Source organism: Ailuropoda melanoleuca, chromosome 3, assembly GCF_002007445.2.
Source record: "Ailuropoda melanoleuca isolate Jingjing chromosome 3, ASM200744v2, whole genome shotgun sequence".
NCBI classification, from domain to species: Eukaryota; Metazoa; Chordata; class Mammalia; order Carnivora; family Ursidae; genus Ailuropoda; species Ailuropoda melanoleuca.
Genome location: NC_048220.1, coordinates 18,689,892 through 18,703,932, shown reverse-complemented (window position 1 = coordinate 18,703,932; position 14,041 = coordinate 18,689,892). Strand labels below are relative to the sequence as shown.

The following is a 14,041-nucleotide window of genomic DNA, read 5'->3' as shown; positions in this document are numbered from 1 at the left end:
AAAAAAAAAAACACACACCAACTCCCCAAACTGAAATTTCCAGGGCCAGATTCTTCACTGGAGAATTCTACCCAACAATTGAAGAACTGACACCAATCTTCCTCAAGCTCTTCCAAAATATTGATGAGGAACAAACACTTCCAAACTCACAATAAAATAGAAGATAAAAATACAAGAAAAAAATATATAAGCCAATATCCCTAATGAAAATAGATGCAAAAATTCTCAATGACATATAGCAAACCAAATTCTAGAACATAGTAAAAGCATGATACACCATGACCAAGTGGGATTTATCCCTGGGATGCAAGGATGGTTCAACATATGCAAATCAATAAATATAATACATCACATCAATAAAAGGAAATATATAACACACATGATCATTTCAATAGATATAGAAAAAAAGCATCTGAATATATAATATTATGATAAAAGCCTTTAACAGACTATGTATTGAAGGAATATACCTCAACATAATAAAGATCATATATGACAGACCCACAGTTAACATTATAGTCAATGGAGAGAAATTGAAACATTACAGTCAATGGAGAGAATTGAGGAACAAGGGAAAGATGTCCACTCTCACCACTCCTATTCAATACATTACTGGAAGCCGTAGCTAGAACAATTAGGCAAGATAAAGAAATAAAAGTTATCCAAATAGGAAAGAAAGAAGTAAAATTGTCATTATTTGCTGATGATATGATTCAATATACATAGAAAAATCCCAAATAATTAATCAAAAGACTATGGGAATTAACAATTTCAGTGAAGTGTCAGGACACAAAATCAACATAGAGTAATCAACTGTATNACATAGAGTAATCAATTGTATTCCTTTACATTAATGATGGATCAACTGAAAACGAAAGAAAATCATCCCATTCACAATAGCATCAAAAACAATAAAATACTTAGGAATAAATTTACTCAAGGAAATGAAAGATCTGTACAATGAAAACTACAAAACTTTGCAAAAAGAAATTGAAGAAGACACAAATGGAAAGATGTCCCATGTTCCTGTATTGGAAGAATTAGTATTATTAGAATGACCATACAACCCAAAGCTATCTACGGAGTCAATGCAATCACCATCAAAATACCAAAGGCATTCTTCACAGAAATATAAGAAACAATCCAAAAAATTCGTGTGGAATCACAAAAGATCCCAAAGAGCCAAAGTAATCCTGAGAAAAAAAAGAATAAAGCCAGAGGTATCAGGCTTCTGATTTTCAAACTATACTACAAGCCATAGTAATAAAAACAGTATGGTACTCACACAAAAATAGACACATCTACTAATGGAACAGAATGGAGAGCCCAGAACTAAAACCTGGCATATATGGTCAACTAATATTTGACAAGGGGGCCAAGAAAACCCAGTGCAGAAAAGATAATCTCTTCAACAAATGGTGCTGGGAATGCTGGAGAAACATATACAAAACAAAGAAATTGGACCTCTATCTCACACCACAAAAAGTTAACCTGACACGGATCAAAGACTTAAATATAAGACCTAATACAATTAAACTCCTAAAAGAAAATGTATGGAAGAAGGTCATTGTTATTGGTCTTGGCAATAATTTTGAACACGATATGAAAAGCATAAATGATAAAAGAAAATTTAGCAAATGGGACTGCATCAAACTCAAAAGCTTCTGCATAGAAAATGAAACAGCCAAATAAAAAGACAACCTATAGAATGGCAGAAAATTTCTGCAAACCATATATCAGATAAAGGGTTAATATTCAAAACCTATAAAGAAGTAAGTCAACTCCATAACAGAAAAAAAAATCCAATTAAAAATGGAGCAGAAGCCAAAGATACAGACGTAGTGAAGAGAAGGGCCATATGCACCCCAATGTTCATAGCAGCATTGTCCACAATAGCTAAATCGTGGAAGGAGCCGAGATGCCCTTCAACAGATGACTGGATTAAGAAGCTGTGGTCCATATATACAATGGAATATTACTCAGCTATCAGAAAGAACGAATTCTCAACATTTGCTGCAACATGGACGGCACTGGAGGAGATAATGCTAAGTGAAATAAGTCAAGCAGAGAAAGACAATTATCATATGATTTCTCTCATCTATGGAACATAAGAACTAGGAAGATCGGTAGGGGAAGAAAGGGATAAAGAAGGGGGGGTAATTAGAAGGGGGAATGAAACATGAGAGACTATGGACTATGAGAAACAAACTGAGGACTTCAGAGGGGAGGGGGGTGGGGGAATGGGATAGACTGGTGATGGGTGGTAAGGAGGACACATATTGCATGGTATACTGGGTGTTATACGCAACTAATGGAGCATCGAACTTTACATCGGAATCCGGGGATGTACTGTATGGTGACTAACATAATATAATAAAAAATCATTAAAAAAAAGGGGGCAGAAGAATTAAATAGCTATTTCTCCAAACTGTACATCAAAATGGCCAACAGACACATGAAAAGATGTTCAACATCCCTAATCACCAGTGAAGTGCAAATTGAAATCACAGTGAGATAACACATCATACCTATTAGAATGGCTACCATCAAGAAGACCAGAGACAACAGGTGCTGGCAAGGACGCAGTAAAAAGAAAATATTTATACATTGCCAGTGGGAATGTAAAATGGTCTAACCACTGCAGAAAACAATATGGAGGTTCTTCAAAAAATTAAAAGTAGATTTAACATATGATCCAATTCCACTTCTGGATATATACCCAAATGAAATGAAAATGAGATTTCAACAAGACATCTACACTCCCATGTTTATCACAGCATTATTTACAATAGCCAAGATATGGAAACAACCCAAACGCCCATCAATGGATAAAAAAGATGTGGAATACTATTCAGCCATTCAAAAGGAAGCTATCCTTCCATTTGTTTTTGTTTTTGTTTTTGTTTTGATATCCTCCCATTTGTGACAACATGGATAGACTGACTGATGCTTGAAATGATACTTGATTTTCCCACTGAGATTTGGCTCACACTGGTCTTTCTATCTCCCAACACAAATTTCACTCAGACAACGAGCCCTACCTGTTCCATACAAACTAAACTCCAATTTTGCTCTGGTAGGCCTTCTCTGGTTTCATCCTATATTCAGCAGTTTGTAGCAACCAAAAGTACTTACACATCGCTCCGTCAACTGGGGCACCATCTTACTAATAGTAGGACATCATTCTTTCTCTGATTGAACATATTCACTGATAAAAGCCAAAATTTTCATGGGGTTTTTGGTCACAGTGGCACCTAGAGCTATGAACCACAGGCTTTCGTGACTCTTAGACACCTTAACCCAGGTGCATCTCAGTCCCCCTTGCTGCTCTACCTGCTCTGACATTTTCTGACAAGTTTGTGCTCCATTTCTATGAAACTGGAAGACAACTGATCTCATATGCAAAGCTGGCATTATCTTGCCTTTATCCTGATTAAAGTTTATTAATTTTTTTTCAAAAGAAGTCTCTCTGGCTCTTCCTGACAGCTTGGCATCTCACAACATGGGAAGTTTCTAGTCATCCACATGCACAGGGAATCTATCCAAATTTTCTCATCAAAGCCACGTATAAAGATTTTGGGGGAGACTAGCTCCATCCTTTTTTTTTTTTTTTTTAAAGATTTTATTTATTTATTTGACAGAGACAGAGACAGCCAGCGAGAGAGGGAACACAAGCAGGGGGAGTAGGAGAGGAAGAAGCAGGCTCATAGCAGAAGAGCCTGATGTGGGGCTCGATCCCATAACGGGGATCACGCCCTGAGCCGAAGGCAGACGCTTAACCGCTGTGCCACCCAGGCGCCCCGACTAGCTCCATCCTTGTTCTTGATAATTCAGTGCCTTTCTCTTAGTCATCCAGAGGATCAAGCATTTATGCGTTTTCTGCTTCCAAGAAGTTCCCACCCATGGTTCTTCAGTCACTATATTCCCTACTTCCCACACTCTTCCTGATCTCATGGAAACCCAGCTTTAAAATAATTTTTCAATTGGGGTGTGACCCAAAAAAAGGATGCTTCATCTAGTTGGTTTCCATCTACATGCTTATGTCACTTCTTCAAAGGACTTTGGTAAACTAATTAGCCATTGTTCCCCTCCTAATTTGCTTAGCTTTAAGTCATAATGAACTCATTAATTTATTATAAACCATTCAAAGTACTCAGATTTCTTTGGGGGGGGGAGGAGAAGAGGAAGTGGAAGAGAGAGAATCTTAAGCAGGCTTTACGTCCAGCATGGAGCTGGACACACGGCTCGAACTCATGACCCTGAGATCATGACCTGCCTGAGCCGAAATCAAGAGTCGCTTGCTTAACTGACTGAGCCACGCAGGCATCCCATCCCCTAGATTTTTTGATAAAAGAGACAACAAATATGAGATTGTCCAAGAAATGAAAGTGATCAAAGGCTGATGGAGGTTAATGTTTGAAAGAAGGAAAGAAGAAAAAGGAGAATAAAATTTGTTAAAAGTGCATTTTAGCATCCCCTTTCAAAGAGTTAGAAACACATTGACATTTTAAAGCCCTTACAGAGCCCAGAAGTACAGAAACTTCAGTATTTTTGTTAATGGTGTTTCTCAAACTTACATGGTCCAATTTTTTCTTTTTTTTCTTTTTTTTTAAGTAGACTCTACACCCAATGCAGGGGTCTAACTCACAGCCCTGAGATCAAGATGTGATATCAAGAGTCGGATGCTCCACCGACTAAACCACCCAGACACCCTGCCCCTTTAAATTTTTATTTCATTTCTTTAAAGATGTGAAGGAACATGTCATGGAATACACTTTGAGAAATGCTCCAAAGTCCTTTGCTCTTCTAACCTACGAATCCCTGGCATTGGAACTCCTCATAGGTCCAGGAGGAGGTCCAGACATAAAGGCAGGAGGAAGGCTGTGTCCGGTGATTTGGGGATTAGGAGGGCAAAGGCGGGAGAGATGAGGTCAAGAGAAATCCAATCCAGAGGCAGGAATAAATAATTGGGGGAATTCTGGGATAGTTTTAGAAAAACAAAAAAAATCTGTAAGTTTAAGGAAAAGGAGAGACAAAGGAAAGAGAGACTGAGATGGGGACAGCACCTGGCTTCCAGGCATAGCTCAGCAGTCAGTGACCTCATTTTCCTCCTCCCTCTCCTTCTAGGAACAGTCGAACCCATGGCTGCTCTGTCCAGGCTTAAACTTTCCTAGAGATTCTTGAGGCTACCCAAGCAAGCCCAGTGAGTAATAACAGAATTAGAAGTTGGCAGATAGAACCCCATACATACATGCTCAAGGCACAAAGAATGGATTTACAGATGAAATCAATAAAATTCTAGAAAAGCAGAGGTATGGCTGTGGTGACTGAAACAGCAGGACCCAAGAAGCTCACACCTGAGACGAGCCTTGAAGAAAGCTGATTTGCCCCCTCACAGAACCCCAGGAAGGCTTAGAAAATTGATGAGCAGATGCCCTATAGAATGGAAAATAAATATGGAACTATGAACAAGGAGCTTTACAGAAGTTGTATTTAAGAAACAATGAGGTCAAAGTCATAGAAAAGGGAATCTATATAATTCTCACCCCTTGTTCATCAAGATATCACATAATCTCTAGGGCAAAGAGACAGGAATGCCAACAAAAGTAATCTCAACCTTTTCCTTACTCAGAGACGCTGCATTTTTTCATGTGGGAATATAAAATTTTGGTGACCTTGGGCAAACAAGGCTTGGCAGTAGTAAGAATGGCTAGGAAATGTTCAATATCAACCCAAGGGCTTTGTTAGAGCCTGCCAAAAGGGCTCATAAGCAGACTCTCCCTCCATCGCTCACTTTTTCAAAGCCTCACTTTCTACGTCACGTCCTAACATGCACCAATACCTTCTTCATTATCAACACCAGAAGGCTTTGCTGTATGAGAATCAAGTGACTTTTCTGACATTAAATGGCATACTAATATAAATGATCATATTTATTACCATTACAATCAATTCAGCTCAAGGTTTTGAGTTGTAAAACATCAGTTTGTATTAGAGAGAGATGTCTTTCATAACAAAATGTCAATTAAATCTTTAACGAGGCTGCATGCATCATGGTTTTGTTACACCCTTCGATAGCATTATCTTCATAAATCATGACACCTACTGTATGACCAAATCTGTACATGGCTCTGCTCTGCTCTCTGTAAGAGGACCCCAGGCTGCTTAGGGCTTTGAGCTACAAGAAGATGATATTTGTATCATTTTCCTTGTGTAAGATCACTCATAAACTAATTTTGGAAGAATGTCAATCAATGCTTTTGGTATTTGTTTTAAAATTCAGAAAATAAAACAAATTATAGCCCAGATTGCTTCTGCCATACTGGTAGTTATGAGATTTATTCTCTGGAAAAGACAAGCCTCTGGAAACATGAGGAAGAAGAAATGTTGAGCAAACAAGGGGAATGAGAGAAAGTCTGCTTATTCCTCCAGCTCCCTTTTACATTTGACTTGTTTTACCCTTTGAGGTGCTTGTCTGAGGAACCTGAATCATCCACCAGTCAAAACTGAAAGACGCTGACAGTCATGAATTCCCCAATAAAATGTCCTGGATGATGAAATCAATCAGCCCGCAAATCCCACTCAGGCACACACAGCTTCTAGCCAGGATCTGTTTTGGGTTTTTTTGTGTGTGTGTTTTGGTGTCTGCACTTTAAATACGAATTGACAGCCAAAGATCACCAGCTATTCAAGGAAATCCTCTAGGATAAAGGATAGAGACCAAAATAAACCAAAAGATAAGAGGTTGTTGGCAAAAAGAGAGACAAGGTGACGAAGAGAAATTTTCAAAAAAAAAAAATCACTAATATTCTGAGAGATATAACAAATAATCTATAATACAAAAATAGCCTGCTACAAAAAGAGGCATTATCAGAGAACAGAGGTTTAGAAGGTAAATCTCTCAAAAAGTAGATGAAAAATAACAGAAGGAAAATGGGATAGAAAGGATTAGAAAATTAAAAACTTAGTCTGGGAGGGCCAATCTTTAAAAAGTTTGAGTTTCAAAGACAAAAGAATGAACAAACAAGTATAACAGGAGGGAGTGGGGAATGGGAAGAAAGAATAGCAATAAAGAAGGAGAAAGAAGGGGATGTAGAACTTTTTTTCTTTAATTTCCAAGTACCTAGAATTGCAAGATATGAGTTTTCAGACTGAAAAGGCCTACAAATTTCCCAGCAAAATGGATAAATAAGACCAGTCCCAGTACAAGTCATCACCAGGTTAGACACTACAGAAGACTCCCAGAAGATAAAAAAAAAAATTCCCAAAAAAGAAAGAGAAAAACAACACCAGCTTGCATGTAAAGACTAAGAAATCAGAAAGAAAATGATGTCTCTCTGTGTGCTGGAAGTCAGAAGATAGTGTAATGTCCTCAAACCCTGGGATAAAAATTGTGTCTAACCTAGAATGCTACACAAACAAGTATAACGGTATTTCCAGATGTAAGGACTTAGAGAGTATACCTCCTAAATACTCTTTTTTTTTTTAAGATTTATTTATTTTAAAGAAACAGAAAGAGAAAGAGCAAGAGAGAGAGAGACAGAGAGGGCGCCTGCACGCAAGCATGGGGAGGGGCAGGGGAAGAGAGAATCTCCAGCAGACTCCCCCCTAAGCATGGAGCCTGCCATGGGGTTTGATCTCATGATGCTGAGATCATAACCGGAGCCAAAATCAAGAATCCAATGCTCAACTGACTGAGCCACCCAAGAGCTCTCCTCCCAAATCCTCTATGGCAGACAGCTACTGAAAGCAGTGCAGTGATAAAATGAAAAGTAAACTGAGGAAACTAATTTAGGATCTAGGAATTAGGGGATCAGAAAAAAGAAAAGAATTGAAATGAATTCCCAGAACGATGGTGAAAAATAAACACAGGACAGCCAGAGAGTGAGGGGTTGAGACTGAAATCACAGGTAGGCTCCGGGGCAAAAGGTGGCCGAGAACAAGGGCTTGAAAACATACAGACTATCTTATCAATGTCAAAGGCGAGTTCTCTTTTTGACAAAGGGGTGAGTAGGAACCAGCAATACGCGTATAGAAAACTAAGCTAGGAAGCAAACAGATGAAGACAATGATTAATTCCAGGTTGGGGGGAATTTTACATGGAAGACAATAATAGTGTTTAACTAAGTTATGATAACTGATACCAATCCAGTCAAAATTCAAGACAACACAATATTAGTGTGACGTTGGGGAAAGAAAGTGTTTCCACCAGAGAGAAAGAAATGAATGGGGAGAGAGAGAGTGGTTGGTGAGAGAAGACAAATCCTTATTTCCATCATGGAAAATCAGTAGATACTTTTCAGTAAGCATCTACGAAGTATCCAATAAGATACCCATTCTATGCAGAGAAATGGAGGTGATTCTAAAAAGAATCTAAAAATACTGAATACAGTTGGAGAAGGAGAAATGGGGAAGGGGGTTATAAGGGTACTTTTCTCTAAAATTTCTGAAAGTATCAGAATTTTTCATCTCTGTGCTATATAACTTTAACATAAATATCAAATCAAATAAAAACCACTGGTGCTTTTGCTTTGGCCTGTTATATAAATGCACAGAACAATCTGGTTTCAATCTTGGAAAACAAAAGCTGTTACTAGTGGCTCTGGCTTGTTTCTCTCTTTTTTTTTTTTTTTTTTTTTTTGAGAGAGAGAGAGAACATGCAAGTGAGCGGGAGAGGGGAGGGGCAGAGGGAGTGGGAGAGAGAATCTTCAGCAGGCTCCATGCTCAGTGCAGAGCCTGATGAGGGGCTCAACTTCATAACCCTGAGATCACGGCCTGAGCCAAAATCAAGAGCGGGATGCTCAACTAACTGAGCCACCCAGGCGCCCTCCCCCCAGTCTGTTCTCTCTTGGGGGGGTGCAGGCGGGGAGTGGTGAAGAGTGTTTGGAAGACCAATCACTTTTTTCACAAGAAAACAGCCATACAGATAAATTGGTTAAGTACCTTCTGTTGAAAGTTTTCAAAGCATATCATTTCTGAAATTTCACTCTTTCAAAGTCCAAAGTCAGACTGAATGTATGCTGACAATTTGAGACACATGAACACTTTCCAGTTCATTTATCAAAACTGTCTAGACGATGTCAGAAGTATAGCCTACTCTCCAGTCTAAAAGAGATCATTGTTAGCCTCTAAACAGTAAATAAAAAAGAGACAGACACACACACAAGAAGAGAAAAGAAAAAGAGAAAAGAAAAATTCACTTACGCAATAGTACTTTGCTTACAATACCACCTGTGCATAGGAAATTAGTTAACAGAATAGTTTTCATTTCTCTAATTCGAACCCCTGGTCATCTTCACACTAATTACAAAAGCTTCTTTAGCCTACCATAAATACCATTCACCTTTTCCTGAGAGTCAATTAAGTTTAACATTTCCTTTGCATTTTGGGGCAGTTTAATTATTCTTTTTATTTTGGGGTGTAATGATTTTTTTACCTACAAAAAGGGAGGAGGGATGTTTATTTACTAGATTCTATTTTGTATCTTCTCCCAAACCCCCACTGCTTTCAAGACTTCCTGTTTGTCACATGTTCCAATCGCCCTAAGGAAAACCGGGAGAGCCCGCTACCCGTGCTTAAATTACAGCTCTAGAGCTGGACTGTGTTTAGGATTTAAGATGGTACACGAGAACACAGAAGACCATTTTAAAGTAGGCTCATGGATTTTTTGATCCAGGAAGATAATTCGAAACTACTTAAACTAATCTCTTCATTTTATGTATCAGGAACCTTAAGGAACCGAGAAGCTAGCAGGTGTCTTGCCAAAGCAGCTGGCCAAATTTCACACTCTAAGCAATGGGGCTGGATCAAGGTCTTCACACATTCCAAGGTCTTCGATGACACCTGAAGAAAATCTTTCTAAATGAGACAATGGCCAAGTGAACATGGTAACTTGCCAAGTTGTGGTTAGAGCAAATTCATCCAAGTTTGAGAGTTCTAAGATCTGAGAACCTCAGAACTTCTTGCATGTGTGCTTTCTCACATGTTTGGTGAGTACCATGGTGACTACTGTTGCTTTGCAAATATTTGGCATTCTTTTTAATTCTCAAGAAGAAATGGATCATACCTGTTGTTCCGGAGGTAAAAATATAAAGATGAGGAGCCTTGAGACTTGAAACTACATGGTAGCTGCGTGGCACGGGCTTGTCAGATGCCGTGCTCAGTTTTTCTTTGAGTGAAGTTACACCTTGTGGAACAGAATCGTTCATCCCCCAAACAGTGATACCTTCTGGGAGGTTCGGAAGGATTTCTTCTACAGTTCCAAGCAAATCTAAAAACCAGAAGTTTAGGAAGCGATAAATAAAACATAAATCTGAAACCATTAACTTGTGTTTTCTTTTCTCTGTTGGAACAGAGATAAAATGTCACTATGATGCTGACTTCCTCTTCATTGGGATAATGAATATCATAGCCGTTTTATGATTCTGATTCAACAGGACCAACTGAAAGGGAAATCTGGTTACCACCTGATTTAATAAATGAAATAGGCGGATTCAAACTGAATTCTGGAGACACCATTATTCAGATTACATTTTTTTCCAATTTTTAAATGAAGCTCTACTTTTCTATTCTGCTTTAAATCTACACTCAGGATAGCACAGTAAACATTTTCATTGAAATATATCTCAGTAGCTCGTTATTCCACAAAGCCATCTGTATGTCACTGTTTAACTCTACTATAATGCAATACAGTCGGGAGACTTTCCTGACCCCTCGGGAGTCATAAGATCCTTGTGGTTTAGAGATGGTTTCAGAGCCAAAAGTTAAGTGAGGTAATTTAGAGATGCCCTTTTCTCTAGATCAGGATAAGGGAAGGTGAAAGTCTTTGAAAGCAAAAGGAGGAAATGAATGCTTTTCGTAACAGGCAATAAAGTCCCCAGGGCCCAGCAAAGGAGCAACAATGGCAGGTGAGAGCAGGTGGAAGATAGCACAACCTCCATCGGCAGCATGTGATCCAAGGCCCACCTAGAACCAATGCCAAGCAAAATGGAAAGCAAGAAGTAGAAAAGCCTGAAACACCGGTGTCTTCGGGACTGAAGAACTTGAGAGTCTCACAAGACCAAGGGTCTGGGCTGCAATTCAGGTTTCAGAAAGGAAAAAAGCATACACCTCCCAGGAAGCCTCTACTGTAGAGAAAACCTCTACTGGAGAGGAGAGGCTATGCTGCGTTAATTTGGGAGACTGAACTGACCTTTTTCATTTGGTCATTAACGTAGAAGAAAACGTCATTTCCTGAGGAGGAGCTGGGGTGAGAAGAAGAGAGACAGAAGGTGGGGGCGAGTCCCCGAGGAGGAAATACTTATTAAGGTATCCAGCACTCTGTAGGATAGAAAAGAAGCAGAGCGTTATCATTCCCAGAGAGTCTTCTGTATAAGCCAGTGAGGCTCATATTTTTTTCTAGAGTAGAGACATAGTTATTTATAGTCTTTAAATACCTTTAAAATTTAACAGTTCTCTACTTTAATATGGATCTCTAACACTGAAGTTTGACTTTTATATTCCACAAAGGTGCTCCAATTTGAGTTTAGTATTCCTATAAAATGTCACACTTGTCTAAGATACAAGGGATTTCTGAGTGCTACATTATTTATCTTAAAATCTACCTTAACGTCCTTAGAGATAGAAAGCAGTAATATCCCACTGGCCTTTGGAGTTAATGCAAGGAATCCCAGTGATCACCAGTAACTGCCAGAAGCTAAGAAGAGGCAAAGGAAGACTTTTTCCTAAATCCTTTTGAGGGAGCAAGGCCCAGAAGACATTTTATTTTGGACTTCTAGCCCCCAGAGCAGTGAGGGAATAAATTTCTTTCGTTTTAAGCAACCCAGTTTGCAGCAGTCCTGGAAAATTAATACACCAAGTCCCAAGTTGGCGGACAGGATTGTTACTCTAACCTGTGGCCAATTATCCCTAATCTATACACGACTTCATAAAAGAAATCAATTATAAAAAAATAATGTTATTAAACATAAAATATACCCTGGTTAGAAGCTCGAGGACATGTAAATATGAACCTTTCCATCTAAACAATTCTATTTTTTCCTAAATTTTTAACAAAACTTCAAAAATAATTACAAGATCTATTCTGCTTTGAAGCTGAACTCGGTGTGCTGCATTAAACATTTTTTTTTGGAAATGGAAATCAGTATCTGGGAACCTCAAAAAGCCATCTGTCAGCCACTTCTGCTATAATATAATACATTTGAGAAAAACTCATGATTTAGCTCTGCACAATCTATAATCCAGATTGATCACCAAGAAACAGCAAGAGAAACATGTCAAATTAGACCAAGTAGTTCACAAATAAAACCTGTAATATGACTAAGGAAACACAGAAAACGATAGAGTTCATATGTTGGGGGTAGGGAGGCAGACTGGGACATGAACTTTTTTGAATTAACTTTAATTTCTATCACAAATCCACACAAAATAAACTCTGAGAGTCCAGAATTCCCCCAAGCTTACAAAGCGTGTTGCTAGCCATAGATTGCTTCGGTAAGAAGTGGAAAATCACAGGCAATCCTGAGGGAAGAACAAGCCACAAATAAATGAAGAAAACAGGACAAACAAATGATCGAGACTTTCTATTTTCTTTTAATTTCGTGTGGTCCTTGTTGTTTTTGAGAGAGGGGAGGGGCAGAGGGAGAGGGAGATAGAGAACCTGAAGCAGGCTCCACGCCCAGCACAGAGCCTGACTCGGGGCCCAACCTCACAACCCTGAGATCAGGACGTGAGCCGAAATCAAGAGTCAGATGCTTAACCCACTGAGCCATCCAGGCAACCCTAATTTTGTTTTAATGACTTTTTCTGACAATTTGAATGTATAAGTACAGGTCTCTGAACTGACTCATTTCATTATCTTAATTTCAAATCTCTCGTCTGGAATTGTAAATTAACAGCATAAACTTATAAAATGTTTTTATGTAAAGATATGTAAGTCTAAGCAGTCAAAATAAGTGCAAAGAAGTTACAATATGATTCATTGTGGCTCCAAATCTTTTCTGGAATTGTAGAGTCTAAAGAAACACTTGATGTTCACAAACAGTGATGATTTTTAGAAGAAAAAGGAAGTGAGCTGATTCCTAAGAATTAGAGGAAATACAATTCAGTTCCCTTCATAGGTTAAAATTAAATTGACTTGACTTAGCTGAGACATTCAGAATTCTATAGAATTTTATTAAAGTATTTTTTCAGTAGTCCTAAGTAATGTGGCTGAAGATAATGAAAATTGAAATAAAATTTTGAACAGTCTTGTAGAGGATAAAAAATGACGATTTATTTATCACTGTCAATCTTCCTTAACACCAATGAAAAGGTTCAGTGTTATTTTGAAAGTAGATTCTGAATCTTAAGTCCTGACACAAAATAGCAGTTGTTTAAATACCTCAAGGATACTCTTCGGTGAAGGGTACTACCATCGAAACCTGTCGAACTGTAAGGACCTCAAACGAACGATGTATGTCCTAATCCGTTACTCCGCTCACGGTCCCTGGTGCATACATGCTGGGGTGCTGGATAGAGATCTGGTTATGGAATTAAGCTCTGCCCATGCGATCCCCTGGAGATGCAGGTCTTGACAGAAAACTGTTATAAGAAAATGAGACATCTGAATATTCTACGACCTTGAACAAAGTCTACCTTACAGGATGAGGCTATAATGTACAAGGTTTTCACAGCAATAGTGTCCTTTTAAGAAACACATATTATTTCTCAAATATGCAAGGCACTTCATTAGGTAGTGCTGCGAGCATCAAAACGGGTATATTAAAGGGCTGCCTGGGTAGCTCAGTTAAGCGCCTAACTTCAGCTCAGGTCATCATCTCGGGGTCCTGGGATCGAGTCCTGCATTGGGCTCCCCGCTGTGCAGGGAGTCCGCTCCTCCCTCTCCCTCTGCCCTCCTCATGCTTTCTCTCTCTCTCAAATAAATAAATAAAATCTTTTTAAAAAATAGGTAAATTATAATCGCTGCTTATGATCCTTCAGCACTTTTTGTACCAGTTAATTTGTTTCTACCTCATCTTGTCTCTTATTCACATTACTGACA

The 14,041-nt window shown here is 38.7% G+C and overlaps 1 protein-coding gene across 1 annotated transcript in view; it reads right to left on the bottom strand.

The window, feature by feature from the left end:
- SLC27A6 (solute carrier family 27 member 6) overlaps positions 1-14,041 on the bottom strand; it is a 67,206-nt gene that overhangs the window by 45,192 nt on the left and 7,973 nt on the right. The window contains exon 2 of the mRNA XM_002917661.4: positions 10,067-10,270. Coding sequence (XP_002917707.1) covers positions 10,067-10,270 — 204 coding nt within the window. The remainder of the gene's footprint in view (positions 1-10,066; positions 10,271-14,041) is intronic.